Genomic DNA, 16,743 nt, shown 5'->3' with positions numbered 1-16,743 from the left:
GGATTCCAATTCACAAACCCTTTTGATTCAATTCGATTTGGTTTTCAGTTTGATAATTAATATAGGTTTAATACAAAAGACCCCAAAACTGAACCGTCAGACATTTGAGATAAGAGGAAATAAAGCAATGGTCAAAGTTAGCGGACCCCCCTCCACATTTTAGACTGCATATTATAATAAACCTATAAAAAAACATATTTAGTCAATAGCAGTGAATGTTTGTTTTATCTTTTGTTTTTTGATTAATATTAACAGTATTAATTGTCTGCTTTAAGGGCTTATACACTGATAATGTATCCAAAATACTTTCACTGTAGACATACTGCACTGCACATATTATGTTTACAGAAAGAAAAATATGCGCAGCTTGACATAATTATATATCTCCCAGCCCTTTCACAGTTCTCCAGATCTGTTTTCATCACACACCTGTGCTGAGTTAACACCGGGTGGCGTAAATGACATGTTAGTGATTAGTTAGTGTGAGGGGAAAATTATCCCATGAGAAATCTTGAGCCAGTGACGTTGTGCTTCACATCTAGTGTGAACCCATTATTAACTAAAATTATTTACAAAAAAAACACAATATATATTTGTGTTTTTGTGTTTAGGCCAAAGCAGTGCTGAAGTTCATTGAGGCCATTTCAGAAAAGACGTTGCGCAGCACTGTAGCTCTTACTGCTGCTCGCGGTCGAGGCAAGTCTGCTGCACTGGGATTGGCAATGGCTGGAGCTGTCGCATTTGGGTTTGTTCAAATTTGAACAGTGCTATAAATGAATGAGCTTTATTTTTCTTGTTGCTTCCTCTCTGGGTTGTCTGCATGTGAATTAACTTATTTTCTTTTCGTTGTATTTCTCAGCTATTCAAATATTTTTGTCACATCACCCAGTCCAGACAATCTGCACACGTTGTTTGAGTTTGTGTTTAAAGGATTTGATGCCCTGCAGTATCAGGTAATCGTCAGTGAGCATGGGTTTTGATATATTTTACTCACTGAAGAGTTTGGCATTCACAATAAAATGAATTATATTTTTAAATGGTAAAATAAAAAAAGTCAAACAATATAATGATATATTCAAAGTGATGTGTATATAGCAGAAATGTGTTGAAAAAAAATCTTCTCCGTGTGTATATATCATTGTTAATGTGATATTGATATATATAATGTTTGATTTTTAACTTGTGTTTTGCATTTGTTATTTTATTCATCTTCTGATTTAGATATTTTAATAAAATAAATTGATATGTGTCAGGAGAATTTAATTCTGAAATTAATTAATGCATTTTCAAGGAAAATAAGCGATATCTGGTGTTTCATCTTGTTAATTAATTCAAATTGTTTTTAAATCTAGGAACATCTGGATTATGAAATAATCCAGTCTCTGAATCCAGAGTTTAACAAAGCTGTGGTTCGAGTTAACATCTTTAAGGAACATCGGCAGACCATACAGGTAAACTGATACCTACAAATAATCTTGAGCTGGCAGTCAAACTTGGGTCACCATGAGCACTGTCATGGTATTTGTCTGCATGAGGATACTGGTATTTACATTTGCTATTCATTTCTTCATAATGTTTGTTGAGTCATGGAGACTCAGATAGTACTTCAGATCATATGGTTTATTATGCTGGTAGAAAATTATCTTAATTTTTTTATCTGTCTTTTTTAATTTGGATGACAATAATTAAACCGTAGCTTGGCTTGTTTATGCCTGTCATAGTTTTATATAGTGAGCTCTAAACAATGTGACAAGTCAGTGTCCTAATGAGTGATTCACTGAATCGTTTATTCAAATAATTCATGCAATAGGCCTTGTTCATTTTTAAGTCCCTAAAATTAAAAATGTCAAGGTATTTGTCAATAAGTCTTATAGTTAAAAGCAAGTGTGCTACAAAACAGTGACAATATGTGTATTCAGAAGATATTAACATCCAAAGCTTTAGGTTTAATCACTTCAAGCAAAATGAATCAAAAATGACTTTGATGTAACCTCATACTTAAAGTTTTTGTCAAATCTTCTGACTAATCAAATGCTCTCTACTATTTAATATGTGCCGCCTATTCAAGACACTTTTGCTGTTGAGTTAAAATTGATCAATTATTTGCATGTAAAAGCAGATTCACCTAAACATTCACAAATGTATGAAAAAAATAATTGGTAGCCAAATTGTTTTGATCTAAACTCCTTAGTGGTTTTGAAATATGCGCAGGGGGAAATACAATGTCCAGTCCTGTTTTAATGTTTCAGTTAAGGTTACATCAAACATAAAATAATAAATGCACATTCCAAAGCACTTCACGGCACCTTTTAAAAAGTTTTTAAGTATGGACTAAATCAATGCCAAAAGTATTGAATTAAAAAGCTTGTTGAATAGCACAAACTGAAAAAAAAATAATACACCGAATTAACAAGTTCTAGCATTTAAATGAATAAATGCTATTCATTGTTAAATGTCACATGTTAAATTTCAGGACCTAAAAATACAAACCCTGCAATTCAAGTCATTAAAATGCAAGAACTTGTTAATTTGGTGTATTATTTTTTTCAGTTTGTGCTATTCAACAAGCTTTTATTTCAATACTTTTGGCATTGATTTTGTTCCATAATTAAGAGCTTGCACATCATTCATCAAGGAAAATTATTGTGCTATCATAGATGATTAATATTACACAGCACTAGTGCATCTTTCACGATTATATAATAATCATTCGTTGTTTTCTCTTGCTCATCTACAGTACATTCATCCAGCGGATGCAGTGAAGTTAGGACAGGCCGAGCTGCTAGTCATAGACGAGGCTGCTGCTATTCCTCTGCCTTTAGTCAAGAAACTACTCGGACCTTACCTTGTGTTTATGGCATCTACCATCAATGGGTCTGTATCTGAGGAACTGTTACGTTTTGATCTTTTTACCATGGTACATTAACAGCACATTAATCCTGGTGTCCTCCTGCAGCTACGAGGGCACCGGTCGCTCCCTGTCCCTCAAGCTGATTCAGCAGTTAAGACAGCAGAGCTCAGAGAGCCAGCAGAACCTCTCAGCGGAGAACAGAAACACCAGCACCGCCAGACTGGCTGCAGGTACCTAATGAAATTCCTCTGTTTTATAACAGTAGAAATTAGAGGTAAAAATACCCATCGCTTTTAAATAATTATGCACATCTCCCAGTCATTAGGGATGTCCCGATCAGGTTTTTTTCCCCTCGAGTCAGAGTCATTTAATTTTGAGTATGTACCGATACCGAACCCGATCTGATACTCCTATAATACCTAAAAAAAAGAATAAAGATAAGCGAAGTAACAGATCCTGGATGTTTCTTATCTTTTATTTAATTCACCTTAATTTAGCATTCAACTACTCTGTTTGTTTTGAATTATTAGTCCTACCGAACAAATTGAGCACTTCTTTGAGGTAGCTTAAACAATCAAGAAAACAATAACACCAATTCTTCACTTTTGGACTTTAGTGCAACAGTAAATACAAAAATAATCTAATATCAAAACAAATAGCACCTCAACTTGAAATACATGGCAGGCAATCTCAAGTTTAGATATCTCACGGTTTGCACAGATGGCAATGTTGTCATCATCAACTTTATAATACCTCCAGACCACAGACATACTCGTGATTTCCGCTTCAAGCTGCTTCTGTGTTCTACTTTGCCAGCGTTTAACCAATAGCATCTCTGCAACAAAGTGATGTCATGCTGCATGCTTTGCTGTTTCTGTGTGAAGTCAAGAAAGAGGTCCAACTGTGCCACCGCATAACTATAGATGTGTTCAAATTTTAAAATATATGTATACATATGTATTCGAGTCCTGATTGGGAGGTAACGTCCAATTGGGATCGAGTTTGAAACCACGTGATCGGGCCTGATTTCCAATCATGTGATTGGATCTGGACATCTGGACTGACTTTAACTAGAATTATTCTTGTTTACAATAAATGGGTATTAGTGCATGTCAAATTGCCTTGTATTTCTATGGGATTAGATTGGCTCCAGATGAAATTAATGAATTTTTTGCAGAAATAAACAAAAATTGTACATTGATAAATGAAGGGAAAAAACTCTGAAACAACAACAACAATCAATTAAATAGTAGAAAAATAGAAATCATCTTTTAAATAAACTGCATTCTTTACAAACTTCACTTTCAGCTTCAAGTTTTAAATGCAGGGTTCAACCAAGTCATGGAATTTCTCAAATGTCATGGAATTTTTAAAGCTCTATTCCAAAAAAACAAAGTCAGGTAATGGGCTCTATGAACAGCTAGAGTTTTAAAGCCAACGATGAACTTCTGATGAAAGCTTAATGTGATTATTTTCAATTTCACAAGGTTGTTTTTACAGCAACAACTTTGTAATGTAATTACAATAAATTCAGTTAAATAGACTAAAGTATTCATTTAGTTGTTGAAGCGTAAAACGAAATGAAAGACCGTTGTAACCACTAGTGCCGTCAGTAGCAACAGACTAGCGCCCTGGTGCTGCCTGGCTGAAAATAAAAAGTCTGTGTGTGCATATAGCTCATTTGACATTTGTCTTTATCGAGTGGGAACCCTGTGAATACACTGCAGGTGTTTTTGTTTATGCTTTTCATTTTGTATGCGGCAAATTCATGTTTGCCAGTCTGGCACAAATCTCTCATGTCGGCTTAACTGGGTTTACTCAGGTTCTGATGGACTGCTCTCAGTCCTGGATGTAGAGAGTAGCGCAAATAATAAATATAAAAATATAAAATCTAATGATAAGATTTAAAATGTCTGTTGAATTTGTGTAGAGAGAAGCTTCATGCTTTGCTTGGATATTGTTAGTGACATACATTTTTGTTCACTTATTACTAAACTAATTATTTACTTAAACTTATAAAATTACTTTCATAATTCACACAAAGCATGATACAACATAGGAAAAACGTGACCATTATTTTTGCTTTGTTATTTTCATTGTGCTTATGTTATAGCATTCTGTGTTCCTAGGCAAGATCGTGGTTATAAAGTTTTAGTGATGGATAAAAGAAGTGATTTAAGGATTTCTTGAGTAAGAGTGAGTCTGATGGTCTGTTGTTGTCATGATTGTGTTCTGGCTTGGCTCTTGATTAAAACTAATGTAATATTTTATGACTCTAGACATTACTTTGTGAAGACAGTGGAATAATATAGCAGCATGTTTTCTTTTAGCTATATCAAAACTTTAATGTTATGTGGTAAATTGCTCCTGCTTGTGGTTGTATGCAACAACCCCAGATGGGTCTAGTGTTAAATGTGGCACTTTTTTACCTTAACAGAAAATTATCTAAGTTGTGATAAAGCTTAGGATGTGTGTGTGTGTAATTGTGTGTGTGTTTGTAATTGTGTGTGTGTGTGTGTAATTGTTTGTGTGTGTGTAATTGTTTGTGTGTGTAATTGTGTGAATGTGCTCCCCAGCACGAAGCCTTCATGAAGTGACCCTCCACGAGTCCATCCGCTATGGTCAGGGAGATCATGTGGAGAGATGGCTGAATGACCTGCTTTGTTTGGACTGTTTGAGTGTACCACGCATCATTTCCGGCTGCCCTTTACCACAGACCTGTGATCTGTATCCTTTAAATAAATTGTTGGATTTTTATGATTACAATAATTTCATAATAGTTTAGATATTACAGAGAGCTGTCATGAAAGTAAAAAAGTCAAACAAAGTCACAGAGATGCAAGATTAAAGTCAATATTTTGAGAATCCTCTGCATTAATTTTCACATACAAGTTGTTTGCTAAAGTAAAAAATAAATAAAATAAGTAGTTAATTTTATTATTTTCTATCTTTATCGTTCTTTGTTTTGTTTAATCATTGTCACGGCAAAAAATGCTGTAGTACAAAAAATTTTCAATTCCACCACATATTACATAATTAAATCTTAACTAAGATCTAAATAGTTTAATCTATTTTTTAAAATAATTATTCATATAAATTCATCATGAAAGAGTTATAATATTGACATAAAACCATATTCATTACTAATAATTCAGATTTCAGATAGATTGATATTCAGCCATTTTTATTTAAGTCATTTGAGATTTTGTCATAATTGCAATTAACATACTTTTGTGACTTTTAATCTTACAATTAGGATTGAATAGTTACAAATTTATGATTACCAACTTGTACATTGATAAGTAATTAGCGTATGGCTAATTTTCCAAAACAGCTAAAAGCTTTTTCTAAAGAGTGTCTGCAAGGTCTTAAAGTATTAAAAGTTGATAAATCAATGTAGAGCAAATTTAAGCCCCTTAAGAAGTATTAATAAGTCTTAAATGCTGTTTTGCAAGGGATTAAATTTTATATAATTTTGGATTATGCAATGCTTGATTGTATGCTAAAGTTTGCCTGAATTAAATCTGCAAATATCAGGATGCTGTGTAGTTAATGAAATCCTACTAGATTTGACTTCATGCTGCTTTGTTTACTGCAGTTACCAAGGCAACACCATTATTTCTGCAGTTCTATTGACCTTATTCTAAAATGCGAAAGTGCGCCTGTTATCACGATTGTCTTAGAACTTCCGATTCAGTCGGCTATGGGAGAAATGACTAGGAATAATAAATGGCAGAAAATGGTCAAACTGCTTGCTCTACAAACAAATGTTTGCATGACTATACAGACCAAGTAGAATAATATAATTAAAAAATATCAAATTGCAACATCAAGCAGCGTAACAAGCAGTTTTTAACGTCAAAAAATGAATGGAAGTGAATGAGACCGGAAGTCTCGAGCCAAGAAGATTCAAATGGCAGCGTCCGCTTGTCGGCGGAGAATAAGGTGAATAGGTGGCGACCTGCTGAATTAGATTTAATAGATTTTTTATTCAGTATATGAATGATGTTTTAGTTTCGGATTGATTTCTTACAATAATATTAAGTAAATATGCTGTAAGTTAAAACCTCGCCAGTGTTTCCGATTGAAAAGGGATTATAAGGTCTTAAAATATATGCAGAGTCTTAAAAAGGTTTTGAAAGGTATTGAATTTCACTCTCTGATTCCTGTATATATACTCTGTAAAGTCTAGATATGATACAAGGCCGGCCGGAAGTGCGATATGCACATCAATATAGCAGCATTTTTTTTTTGACACTGTATAACAATAATTCATATCTTTACAGTACGGTGACGGTTGGGTTTTGGGTTAGGGAAGGGGTAGATGTAAAAAAATACAATTTATTGGGTTATTTAATAGATAACATAAATAATGCTTGATACACCTACTGTTTTTACATTACTGTGACGGTTGGGTTTAGGGTTGGGGTAGACATTAATAAAATACAATAATGGGAAATTTAATTAATAACATTAATAAGGGTGTCACGAAATTCGAATGCTCAATTTGGATTATCAAATCAAAAAATAGAATCGTCGATGCTGCCATGCCCCCATGTTACGTCAGCTTGGCTTGCCAAGCGGAAAAAAGACACGCTTGTTGAAGAGCTTGTTGAACTGCAGACGCAGGAGACCCGTCGACAGAGCTTAAACCCTCTTCTCTTTCAATGAAGTTGCCGGTGTGAAAGTATTTTGGATTTTCAGTGAATTATGTTGACAACGTTCGTGTTGTCAAAAAAAAAAAAAAATCACAGTTTGCAAGCTCTGCTATGTATTATGGTTGGGCCGATAGACAACACAGGCATCGCAATCCTCTGCCCCACCCCCGTTGCAAATCCGCTCGCGAAAAATACACACTCAGGCCCTGTTTACATTAATAGGTCACCTTTTTTCCGACGCCATTAAAAGGACACTATGATTTTGTTTAATTTTCTTTTTTAAATCGAAAATCAAATCGAACCGTGACTTTAGAATCGTAAATGTAATCGATTTGAGGATTTGGAGGATCGTGACACCCTTAAACATAAATAATTTTCGTTAACTTCTGGCTACAACCATATCTAATCTAGCAACAACCCATTTCTACTTCTTCTATATTTCTTTAACCTTTTTTCAGTTACTATGTGAATCGAGACACGTTGTTTTGTTATCACAAGGCTTCTGAGGCTTTCCTTCAGCGTCTTATGGCACTTTACGTAGCATCGCATTACAAGGTAAATGGAGCATTTTTGATACGAGACCTGGTTGAGGAGCATTGCATTAGAAAAATACTTTATATCATTAACTCCAAACATCAACCTCGTGTTGACTCAGTCTCCTGCTTTTATTTCTCAGAATTCCCCCAATGACCTTCAGATGCTCTCGGATGCTCCAGCTCATCATCTGTTTTGCCTATTGCCGCCCGTTCCACCGACACAGAACTCACTGCCTGAAGTCTTAGCAGTCCTGCAGGTGCATTTAAAGCTACCTAATTCCAGTCTGAGATGAGGTTTTTAATTAAGGAACTGTGTAATTATGTTTTTTTTATTATTATTTGGAAACACAACACGACTGTATTAGTTAATGTATTTACTAACATGAACAAACTGAACTATAAATGTATTACACTATTTATTTATCTTTGGTAATGTCAGTAAATGGACGTAACGTTGGTTATTGAAAGTTCATGTTAACTCACAGTGCATTAAGTATTCTTAACAAGCATGAATGTGGATTTTAACAATGCATTAGTGAATGTTGAGCTATGTTTAATGAATGCTGTATTTTTCGTTATTGGTTCAGGTTTCGTAAATGTATTAAGTAATGTAACCTTATTGTAAAGTGTGACTTTTTTTTTTCCTTTTACAGGTATGTCTGGAAGGAGAAATCTCACGTCAGTCTATACTCTCCAGCTTGTCCAGAGGGAAGAAAGCTTCTGGTGACCTTATTCCCTGGACTGTTTCCGAACAGGTAACAAAGACCCATTCAAAGAAACATTCAAAAGTTTGGCTCAAGAAATAATTAATTATTTTAGAAATATAGTATTGTGGATTAAACCAATGAAAAGGGACTGTAAAATTACTTTATGCTGTGTCAAAAAAAGCACATAAATAAAGATATTTTAATTATTTAACAGCACACCTGTTTTAAACATTTAGTGGAAAAATGTTGTCGCTAAAATGTGACACTGAAAATGTTGATAAAAATGTGACACTGTAAACAGCTTCATCGCGTTTGTACATAGGGCTGAGTAATTAAATTAATTGAACATTTTAACTTAATTACGATCAATAATTGATTATTTTATTCATTATTTTTTTATTTGGTTACCCGCATAGTTCACTGTTAAGTTTTGTACAGTAAATATGCACACATATTACAAATGACAGAATTTTTGATTGAAACATTTTGATTTTAAAATAGCTGAAGGAAACACCCTATCTACTATCTATGATTGTTTATTGAACACAAACGTTGAACGACTGAAATTAAAACACACATTGCCTCAAACCAACAGTCAATTTTTGTTCTTATAAAACAGTATAAATAATTTGCACTTTTGAAAACAAAATATTTTTTAAGTTTTTCATATTAAAAGTAGAAAATAAGCAGTATCTCTTCTGCATAAAATAATGTGTATATCCTGTATATAATATTTTAAACATTGCATTTCAAATATTCTGTAGTAAATAATTTTATTGTAATAGTAAATATTCAGTTTCAATGAATTTCTGGCACAGCTTGCAATTACATTTCATTTCCAGTTACAGTTTTTGAGAGTTGCGCAGGTATACAACCACGCGAAGGCTGTGCCGGACTACTCGTGCGTTCAATGCAGAAGTATAAATTAGCCTTAACAGAGCAGGGTCATGTGACTCCACACGCAGTAGGAAAAGTAATTAGAACATGTGACCTGGTAAAATTAGATAGATTATATTTTCTGAATGTTGATTTTGATTACTTTCTGATTAATCGGCCAGCCCTATTTGTACATTACATCTCAAAATATATTCTGATTTTAATTTGTACGATTTCCCATAATAAATGGGTAACTTAACAACACTGGACACAAACAATGTGCATTATTACTGTATTTATTCATCTTTGTTTACACTGCATTAATGAAAGTCAACAAGCACTGTGTTGTATTTTAATTATGCATTAGTAAATGTTAGACTTTAGTTAATAAATGCTCCTCATACATTCTTTACTTCTTTATGCTATTAATTACATTAACATTACCAATGTGTCTTGTATTGTAAAGTGTTTTCAAGAAAAGGCTGCCTTGATGAGCAGAAGAGACCCAGAAATTTGAACTTAAGTGTAGATAGAATATGCATTCCATACTGTTATGTTTCAGAAATTAAATCTGAAATGATTCTGATTCTGCTCTTTATTTCAATCAGTTTCAAGACTCAGAGTTTGCAGGTCTCTCAGGTGGCAGGATCGTGCGTATCGCTGTGAATCCTGATTATCAAGGGGTAAACTACTTCTCTTTTGTTTTGTATATAATCCCAATCAGGTTCATTATAAGCATGTGTTGTGATATCCCACGTGTGATTGATTTTGTCATTCTTCAGATGGGATATGGCACTCGTGCATTGCAGCTGCTGCAAAGATATTATGAAGGCCAGTTTCCTCTTTGGGATGAGCAAGAACAGACAATGACCAGTGCAATCACATCTGTGAGCAGTGAGGTAATGACCTGTTTGTGCCGTCATACAGGTTTCAAAATGTTTTTGTGGACATATCCTATGTAGATTCATATAAGTCATGGGGTGTCCACACTCGGTCCTGAACGGCCGATTCCCTGCAAAGTTTAGTTCCAACCCCAATCAGACACACCTGGGCTAGCTAATTAAGCTCTTACTAGGCTTTCTAGAAACATCCATGCAGGTGTGTTTAGGCAAGTTGGAACTAAAAGTCTACACGACACCGGCCCTCCAGGACCTGAGTTTGGACACCTCTGATATAAGTAAATAAGTAAATAAGTGCTGCATTTCTAAAAAGGAGCAATCCACTGTTTTTGGAAATGTGGGGAGATGGTTTTAGAGCTTTTCTGGAATTGAGTTCTCAAACTGTTGACTACTACCTCTTTTATTTCCATTCAGCCGATCGCCAGTCCTGGTGGGAGCACTTTTAGCTTAGCTTAGGTCATTGAATTGGATTAGACTATTATCATCTTGCTTATACATTCAAAGTAATTTTCTTATTTAAAGGTGGACTATTCTGTTGTTAAGCGTTCATATTATTGCATATCCATGGTACTGCAGCAAAATTCCTTAATTATTATTCCAGAAAGAAATCTATTTTTGACCATTTTTAAATTAGATGCTAATGGTCTAATACGATTCAATGTATTATGCTTAGCTAAGTTAAAAGTGTTCCCTCCAGTCACGGAGATCGGCTGAATGTATTTAAGAAGGATAAATCTCAACTATTTAACTCCAGGGGAACCCTTGTTTTCATAAAAATAACTTTAGAATTGAACATTTTAAAGGGCCATGAAACGCCATTGTTTCAGCAGGGTGTTTTCACACCTGTACTTTAGAAAAAGTTGGGAAAGTGGGTGTGTCGGAGGAGCAAAAATTGCATAAAAATGGGAGTGTCGAATTGGGCTCGCGCTGATTTTCAGAGTCAAAACACACACACACACACACACACACACACACACACACACACACACACACACACACACACACACACACACACACACACACACAGGAGAGAAAGTAATCGAATTATTTGCCAAATTATTAAATGGTGGACTTTAACTGCAGTTTGGCTTTCATTCAGGAATTTTTATTCATGCCCCTCGTGACAAACTTTATTTTGATTCGAGCAATTGCTCTAAACGTGTATTTTTCATGCAATGTTTGTTACCGCACAGCGAATGAGAGAAAAAAAAAACTCTGCATTTCCCGGAAACTTAGATGGTTACTTACTCGGCAGGTAGCGTCAGAAAGCCGCGTGTGTTATTCCTGTCACAAAATGTGGTGAAAATCCTACACGACGGTAAGATTGGTTGTGGTGCTAACATGTTTACACTCGGTGCAATAGTTAACTTAGTTCGATTTGAACAAACTGAATAAACAAAGACCACTGGTCGCTCACTTACCAAATCTGTAGAGACAGGACAATCACCAGCAACTAGAGCCACATCTTTATTAAGAGGAGACGAGCAGGAAATCTGGATCTCACCATTTCCAGATGAGAAAAGCTCTCGGTTAAACAATGTTCCTCAGACACGCGTGCACTGTAATCCACATGTGAGTCCAGCTGCGCTCTCATAGAGAGACAGTGAAAACAAAACCTTCACTGCAGCAAATTATAAAAGCAACACTGCACGCTTGTTTTGGCAACACAACGTGGCATCTCTCTGCCGTCAGAACACTGTAACATTAATGAATATTAACAAAGTTGCACAATAGAGCGCGCTGATTGGTTTGAACCAAATCTTACTCATGCATTATTGCAACACACTCAGAGACGTAATAAAACACTCCCGGGTACAGACATCCAGCCTACACGCTGGAATACATGCTAAGATCTCATGGCCGTGACGCAGCTTCAAAAATTCATTTTTAACCGGAAGTACAATAACACAAAAACAACCAATTTTCAGTTTTTAGTGAAATATATGTGTCCTAATAGTGTTTGTAGCAGCATGGGACACATATACGACTGTTAACAGCTCAAAAAATGTGTTTTGTTGTTTCGTGACCCTTTAAATGTCATGTATATCTGATATGCTAAGCTGTATTTTCAGCAACAATTACTCCAATCTTAAGTGGCACATGATTCTTCATTTTGATATGATGATTTGATGAAACATTTATCATTACAATCAGTGCTGAAAACAGTTAGTGTTTTTTTTTTTTTTTTTTTTTTTTTTTGGAAATTCCAAAAAAGTGTCAGATTTTCTAAAGTATATCTGTGAGAAATATACACAATATAATAATTGTGAAGTTAAACCGTGTATGCATTTACTTTCAACTTTAATCAAGTTAACATTTCCTTACAGAATTTAATTATTAAAATCTCTTTAAAAAATGTAATTTCTTTTTATTTTCACTGACGTTATAATTTACAGTGCTAATTCTTTAAACTTACATTTTACCATAAATTTTGCATATTTAAATTGGCCCTCTGTCACATCAATGTGTACACTTCATTTTTCATTTTTTTAGATCATTCTTAAATACTGAGATGGCATATTGAGCCAACATCCAAAATAAGAACAGTTTAAGTATGTTTTGTGAAGTAGTATGTTTGTTGATGTTGATGTCCAGGCTGTCAGTCTGCTGGAGGAGGTGGTTTCTCCAAGGAAAGATCTGCCACCACTGCTGTTGAAGCTGAATGAAAGGAGAGCTGAGCGGCTGGATTACCTGGGAGTTTCTTATGGCCTCACTCCTCAACTACTGAAGTCAGTCCCTTCATGCAAACAGACACTATAGTGATATTGCTACAAGCAGTGTTGGGGAAGGTTACTTTTAAAAGTAACATTATAATCTCTTATTAATTTTTAAAGTATCTAAATATGGTACTTAGTTACTTTTTAACGACTTGTTAAAGTTACTTGTGAAGCCGTGGTCACTGCACTTTTCGATCATTAGACTTCTATTGATACACAAACTCTAGTGTGACTGTGGCTTACATTTTTTTCAACTGGACTGGGCTGCTTGTTAATAATGCTTTTAGTAATATAAAAAAGTGTATTTTTTAAATTGTAAAGCCCTCTTACACCAAAAGTAAAATGTGAATAAATCTTTTTACATCATACACAACCCATCTGGGGAACAAAAGAGCTGTCAGCCAGTAAATGGCGATTCATTTATTTATTTATTTAAAAAAAAAAAACTCCCTATATTTTCTTGAAAATTAATAGTAATGTTACTTTACGTAATAAACGTAATAAAACTACATGATATATGTGTTACCCCCAACAAGTAATGCAACATTATTACAAAACTCTTTTCAAACATATTGTCTCTGGGTTTCCCTTTTAGATTCTGGAAAAAGGCTGGATTTGTTCCTGTTTATTTGAGACAGACTCCGGTGAGCTTGCAGCTTTTTTTTTTTTTTAATTGAAGTCATGTCAGGGTTGTTTATCTTGCTCTAAGTTTGTGATATTTTTGTTATATCATGACCTCTAGAATGACCTGACAGGCGAGCACTCCTGCATTATGCTCAAAGACCTCAATTCTGAAGATTCAACAGACCAGAACCAGTGGCTCTCTGCTTTTTGGAAGGGTAACTATTCATTATTTCTTTTATCGTTTTGATTGGTCAACTGGACCATTCATATTAAAGTATCAAGTACTGCAGAGTGTTCTGTGAGGCAATTTACATATTGTATTAAGATGTATATCTGTTTAAAAGTGGATGATTCTGAATACAGGTGTAGGTCAGCTCAGAAAGGTTTTAGCCTGTTCACTTTTGACCAATTCCAGAGCTTCATTGAAAACGCGTCTTACTAAATGCCGTTTTAATGTGTTCAAAATGCCACAAATTCCAGCTACTTTCACTGTACTAAATGCATTCTTTAACTTTACGGGATATGTTAAAGCGCACTAGTCAGATTTAAACTTTGTGGTCTGAAATCATAACTTTTGGTTTGATGGTAAACCCCCACCCCCACCCCCTAAAAAACAACAAGATTGTAGGCATAACTGCAATTATGAGGAAATTAACTACAATCCCATGAAAAACGACTGACAAATGTTAAAATATTTAAAGTTGCTGAGTATATCCATATAAATAATATATTTCAATTTAATTTTAAAATGTAAATGTAAATATATTTAACTTCTTTGCTCTCTGATTGGTGGATTTGTTCTGTTTTATTTTCCTGTTCAGCATCATGGAAAATGTAGTCATTCAACAGAAATGCAGCTTACTAAACAACATAGTAAAAAAAAAAAAAAAAAAAAAACTCAGTTATCAACCTCAAAACTCACTGCAGATTTGCAATTTTTCTGTCACAATAAACAGAATGGAGATTTTTCTTTTCAGAATTTGACTGTTGCACTCTCTAATACATTTAAGTGTCACTATTATCTATTTACTTCTGATTTGTAAGATTGACATGTTTTGTGTTGGACAGATTTCCGGCGGAGGTTTCTCTCGCTGATGTCCTTCCAGTTCAGCAAATTTAGTTCGACTCTGGCTCTAAATATACTACAGAACAAGAGCGCTAAAGATGACAGCACGGCAGGTACAGACCCATATCTGCCTCCTACATGCTGTATGTGTGTGTGTTTGTTGGTTAAAGATAGATCTTCATGTGTATTTGTTTTTCAGTTCTCACAAGTGCTGAACTCGCAGCCACCTTCACTCCATATGACCTGAAGCGTTTGGAGATGTATTCCAGAAACATGGTGGACTATCACCTCATCATGGACATGATTCCTGTTATTGCACGCATGCACTTCCTCAAACAGTTTGGTGACATCTCACTTTCTGTGGCCCAGAGTGTAAGTCAGTTGTATGTTTCTTTGAAGTTTAGTTGTAGGATTCTTTTTAGAGCAAAGAATGTTCATTAGCATATGTAATTTTAGGGTTTAAACATTTTCAATCTTCCTTTTGTAAAAAAATATTATTAATAAGTAATAAATATCAGTAAAGGTATTCATACCTTGGCATCATTGCATAACTAATGTAGTTTATAAAGTTTTAATTATTTTCAAAATTATTATTATTAATATTTTTAGTATTATCATTTATTTATTCATTTATTTATTAAACAAATTAAAAAAAGTTTTAATTTGTCTTTTTTGTGGGTTTGCATAATTTTTCTTATTTGTTTTTCCATGTCTCTAGTTTAATCTAATTGTTATTATAATTTTATTTAAGCTTCATTAAGTTATTCGATAAATTCATAAAGTAGGTCGTAGTTTGATTGATTTCATATTTATTATTGTACTAAAACTGTCAAGACAGTTTTTACTTTAGATTATTATTTTAGATTTATAGATTACATTTTTTGTAACCATTTTTTTAAAGTAATTGTTTACATATTTTAATTCTCATTTTAGTTCAAGTTTGTTTAATTTTAAATAAAAAAATAATGGAAACTAATCTCTTGGCTGATTAAAAATAATAAATAAAAACTAAACTATCTTTTTTTATTAAGTTTTATTTAAAAAAATACAGTATTAAATTGTTGTTTAAGTTTTTAATTATACTAAGTGTCATGTGAACAGTCTGCATAATATGTGAAATGTTTAATTATTTTGTCAGGTTTGAGATTTGATTATACATGACTGGTGGTTATTCAGGCACATTTAGAAAAACATAATGGATTCTGTCTGTCTTCAGGCTTTACTTCTGGGAATTGGCCTTCAGCACAAGAGTGTAGATGAGCTGGAGAAGGAGATTGGTCTGCCCAGTTCTCAGCTTATGGGCCTGTTCAACCGTATCATCCGTAAAGTGGTGCAGGTGAGACACACACCAGCCCTCTTTACAGCTCTCTCATACACACACACACTGATTAAAGCAGCCTTAATGGATTAGCACTGAAGCCTCTTATCAGAACACTAACACCAGAGGGAGTGAGGAATGCACTGGATGGATCCAAGTCTTTATTGTTGTTGGAGTGTTTAGTTATTGTTTGTTTTGTCTTCTCCTCTGCAGTTCTTCAACACTCTTCAGGAGAGGGCTGTTGAAGCAGAGATGGTGGCCACTAAAGACATTAGCCTGGAACCAACAGTGCAGACACTGAATGAAGATCTGGTATTTCCATTGTTTTGTGATTTTTGCCCATGTTGTGACATGTTTTTAGCTGCTGATTAGCCTAGTGTATTCCTTTGTTTTAATGTTTATAAGGTTACACTTGGCATACACACAACTCTGGCTTCAGACTGAAATGTAGACTTTTGATAATGAAAGCTGTGGCTATACATAATTACTCT

At 34.3% G+C, this 16,743-nt stretch overlaps 1 protein-coding gene across 2 annotated transcripts in view; it reads left to right on the top strand.

Annotated features, from left to right (window-relative positions):
• Nucleotides 1-16,743, top strand: part of nat10 (N-acetyltransferase 10) — a 30,053-nt gene that overhangs the window by 8,141 nt on the left and 5,169 nt on the right. For both annotated transcript variants that reach the window (XM_073928988.1, NM_200644.1), the window contains 18 exon segments: nt 612-745; nt 860-953; nt 1,353-1,451; nt 2,738-2,874; nt 2,957-3,081; nt 5,428-5,578; nt 7,968-8,064; nt 8,186-8,302; nt 8,699-8,800; nt 10,237-10,311; nt 10,411-10,527; nt 13,123-13,256; nt 13,840-13,888; nt 13,987-14,083; nt 14,937-15,047; nt 15,134-15,306; nt 16,151-16,270; nt 16,466-16,564. In XM_073928988.1, coding sequence (XP_073785089.1) covers nt 612-745; nt 860-953; nt 1,353-1,451; nt 2,738-2,874; nt 2,957-3,081; nt 5,428-5,578; nt 7,968-8,064; nt 8,186-8,302; nt 8,699-8,800; nt 10,237-10,311; nt 10,411-10,527; nt 13,123-13,256; nt 13,840-13,888; nt 13,987-14,083; nt 14,937-15,047; nt 15,134-15,306; nt 16,151-16,270; nt 16,466-16,564 — 2,031 coding nt within the window.

The sequence above is a fragment of the Danio rerio genome, chromosome 18 (assembly GCF_049306965.1).
Source record: "Danio rerio strain Tuebingen ecotype United States chromosome 18, GRCz12tu, whole genome shotgun sequence".
NCBI lineage: Eukaryota > Metazoa > Chordata > Actinopteri > Cypriniformes > Danionidae > Danio > Danio rerio.
This window is presented reverse-complemented; position numbering and strand designations above follow the sequence as displayed.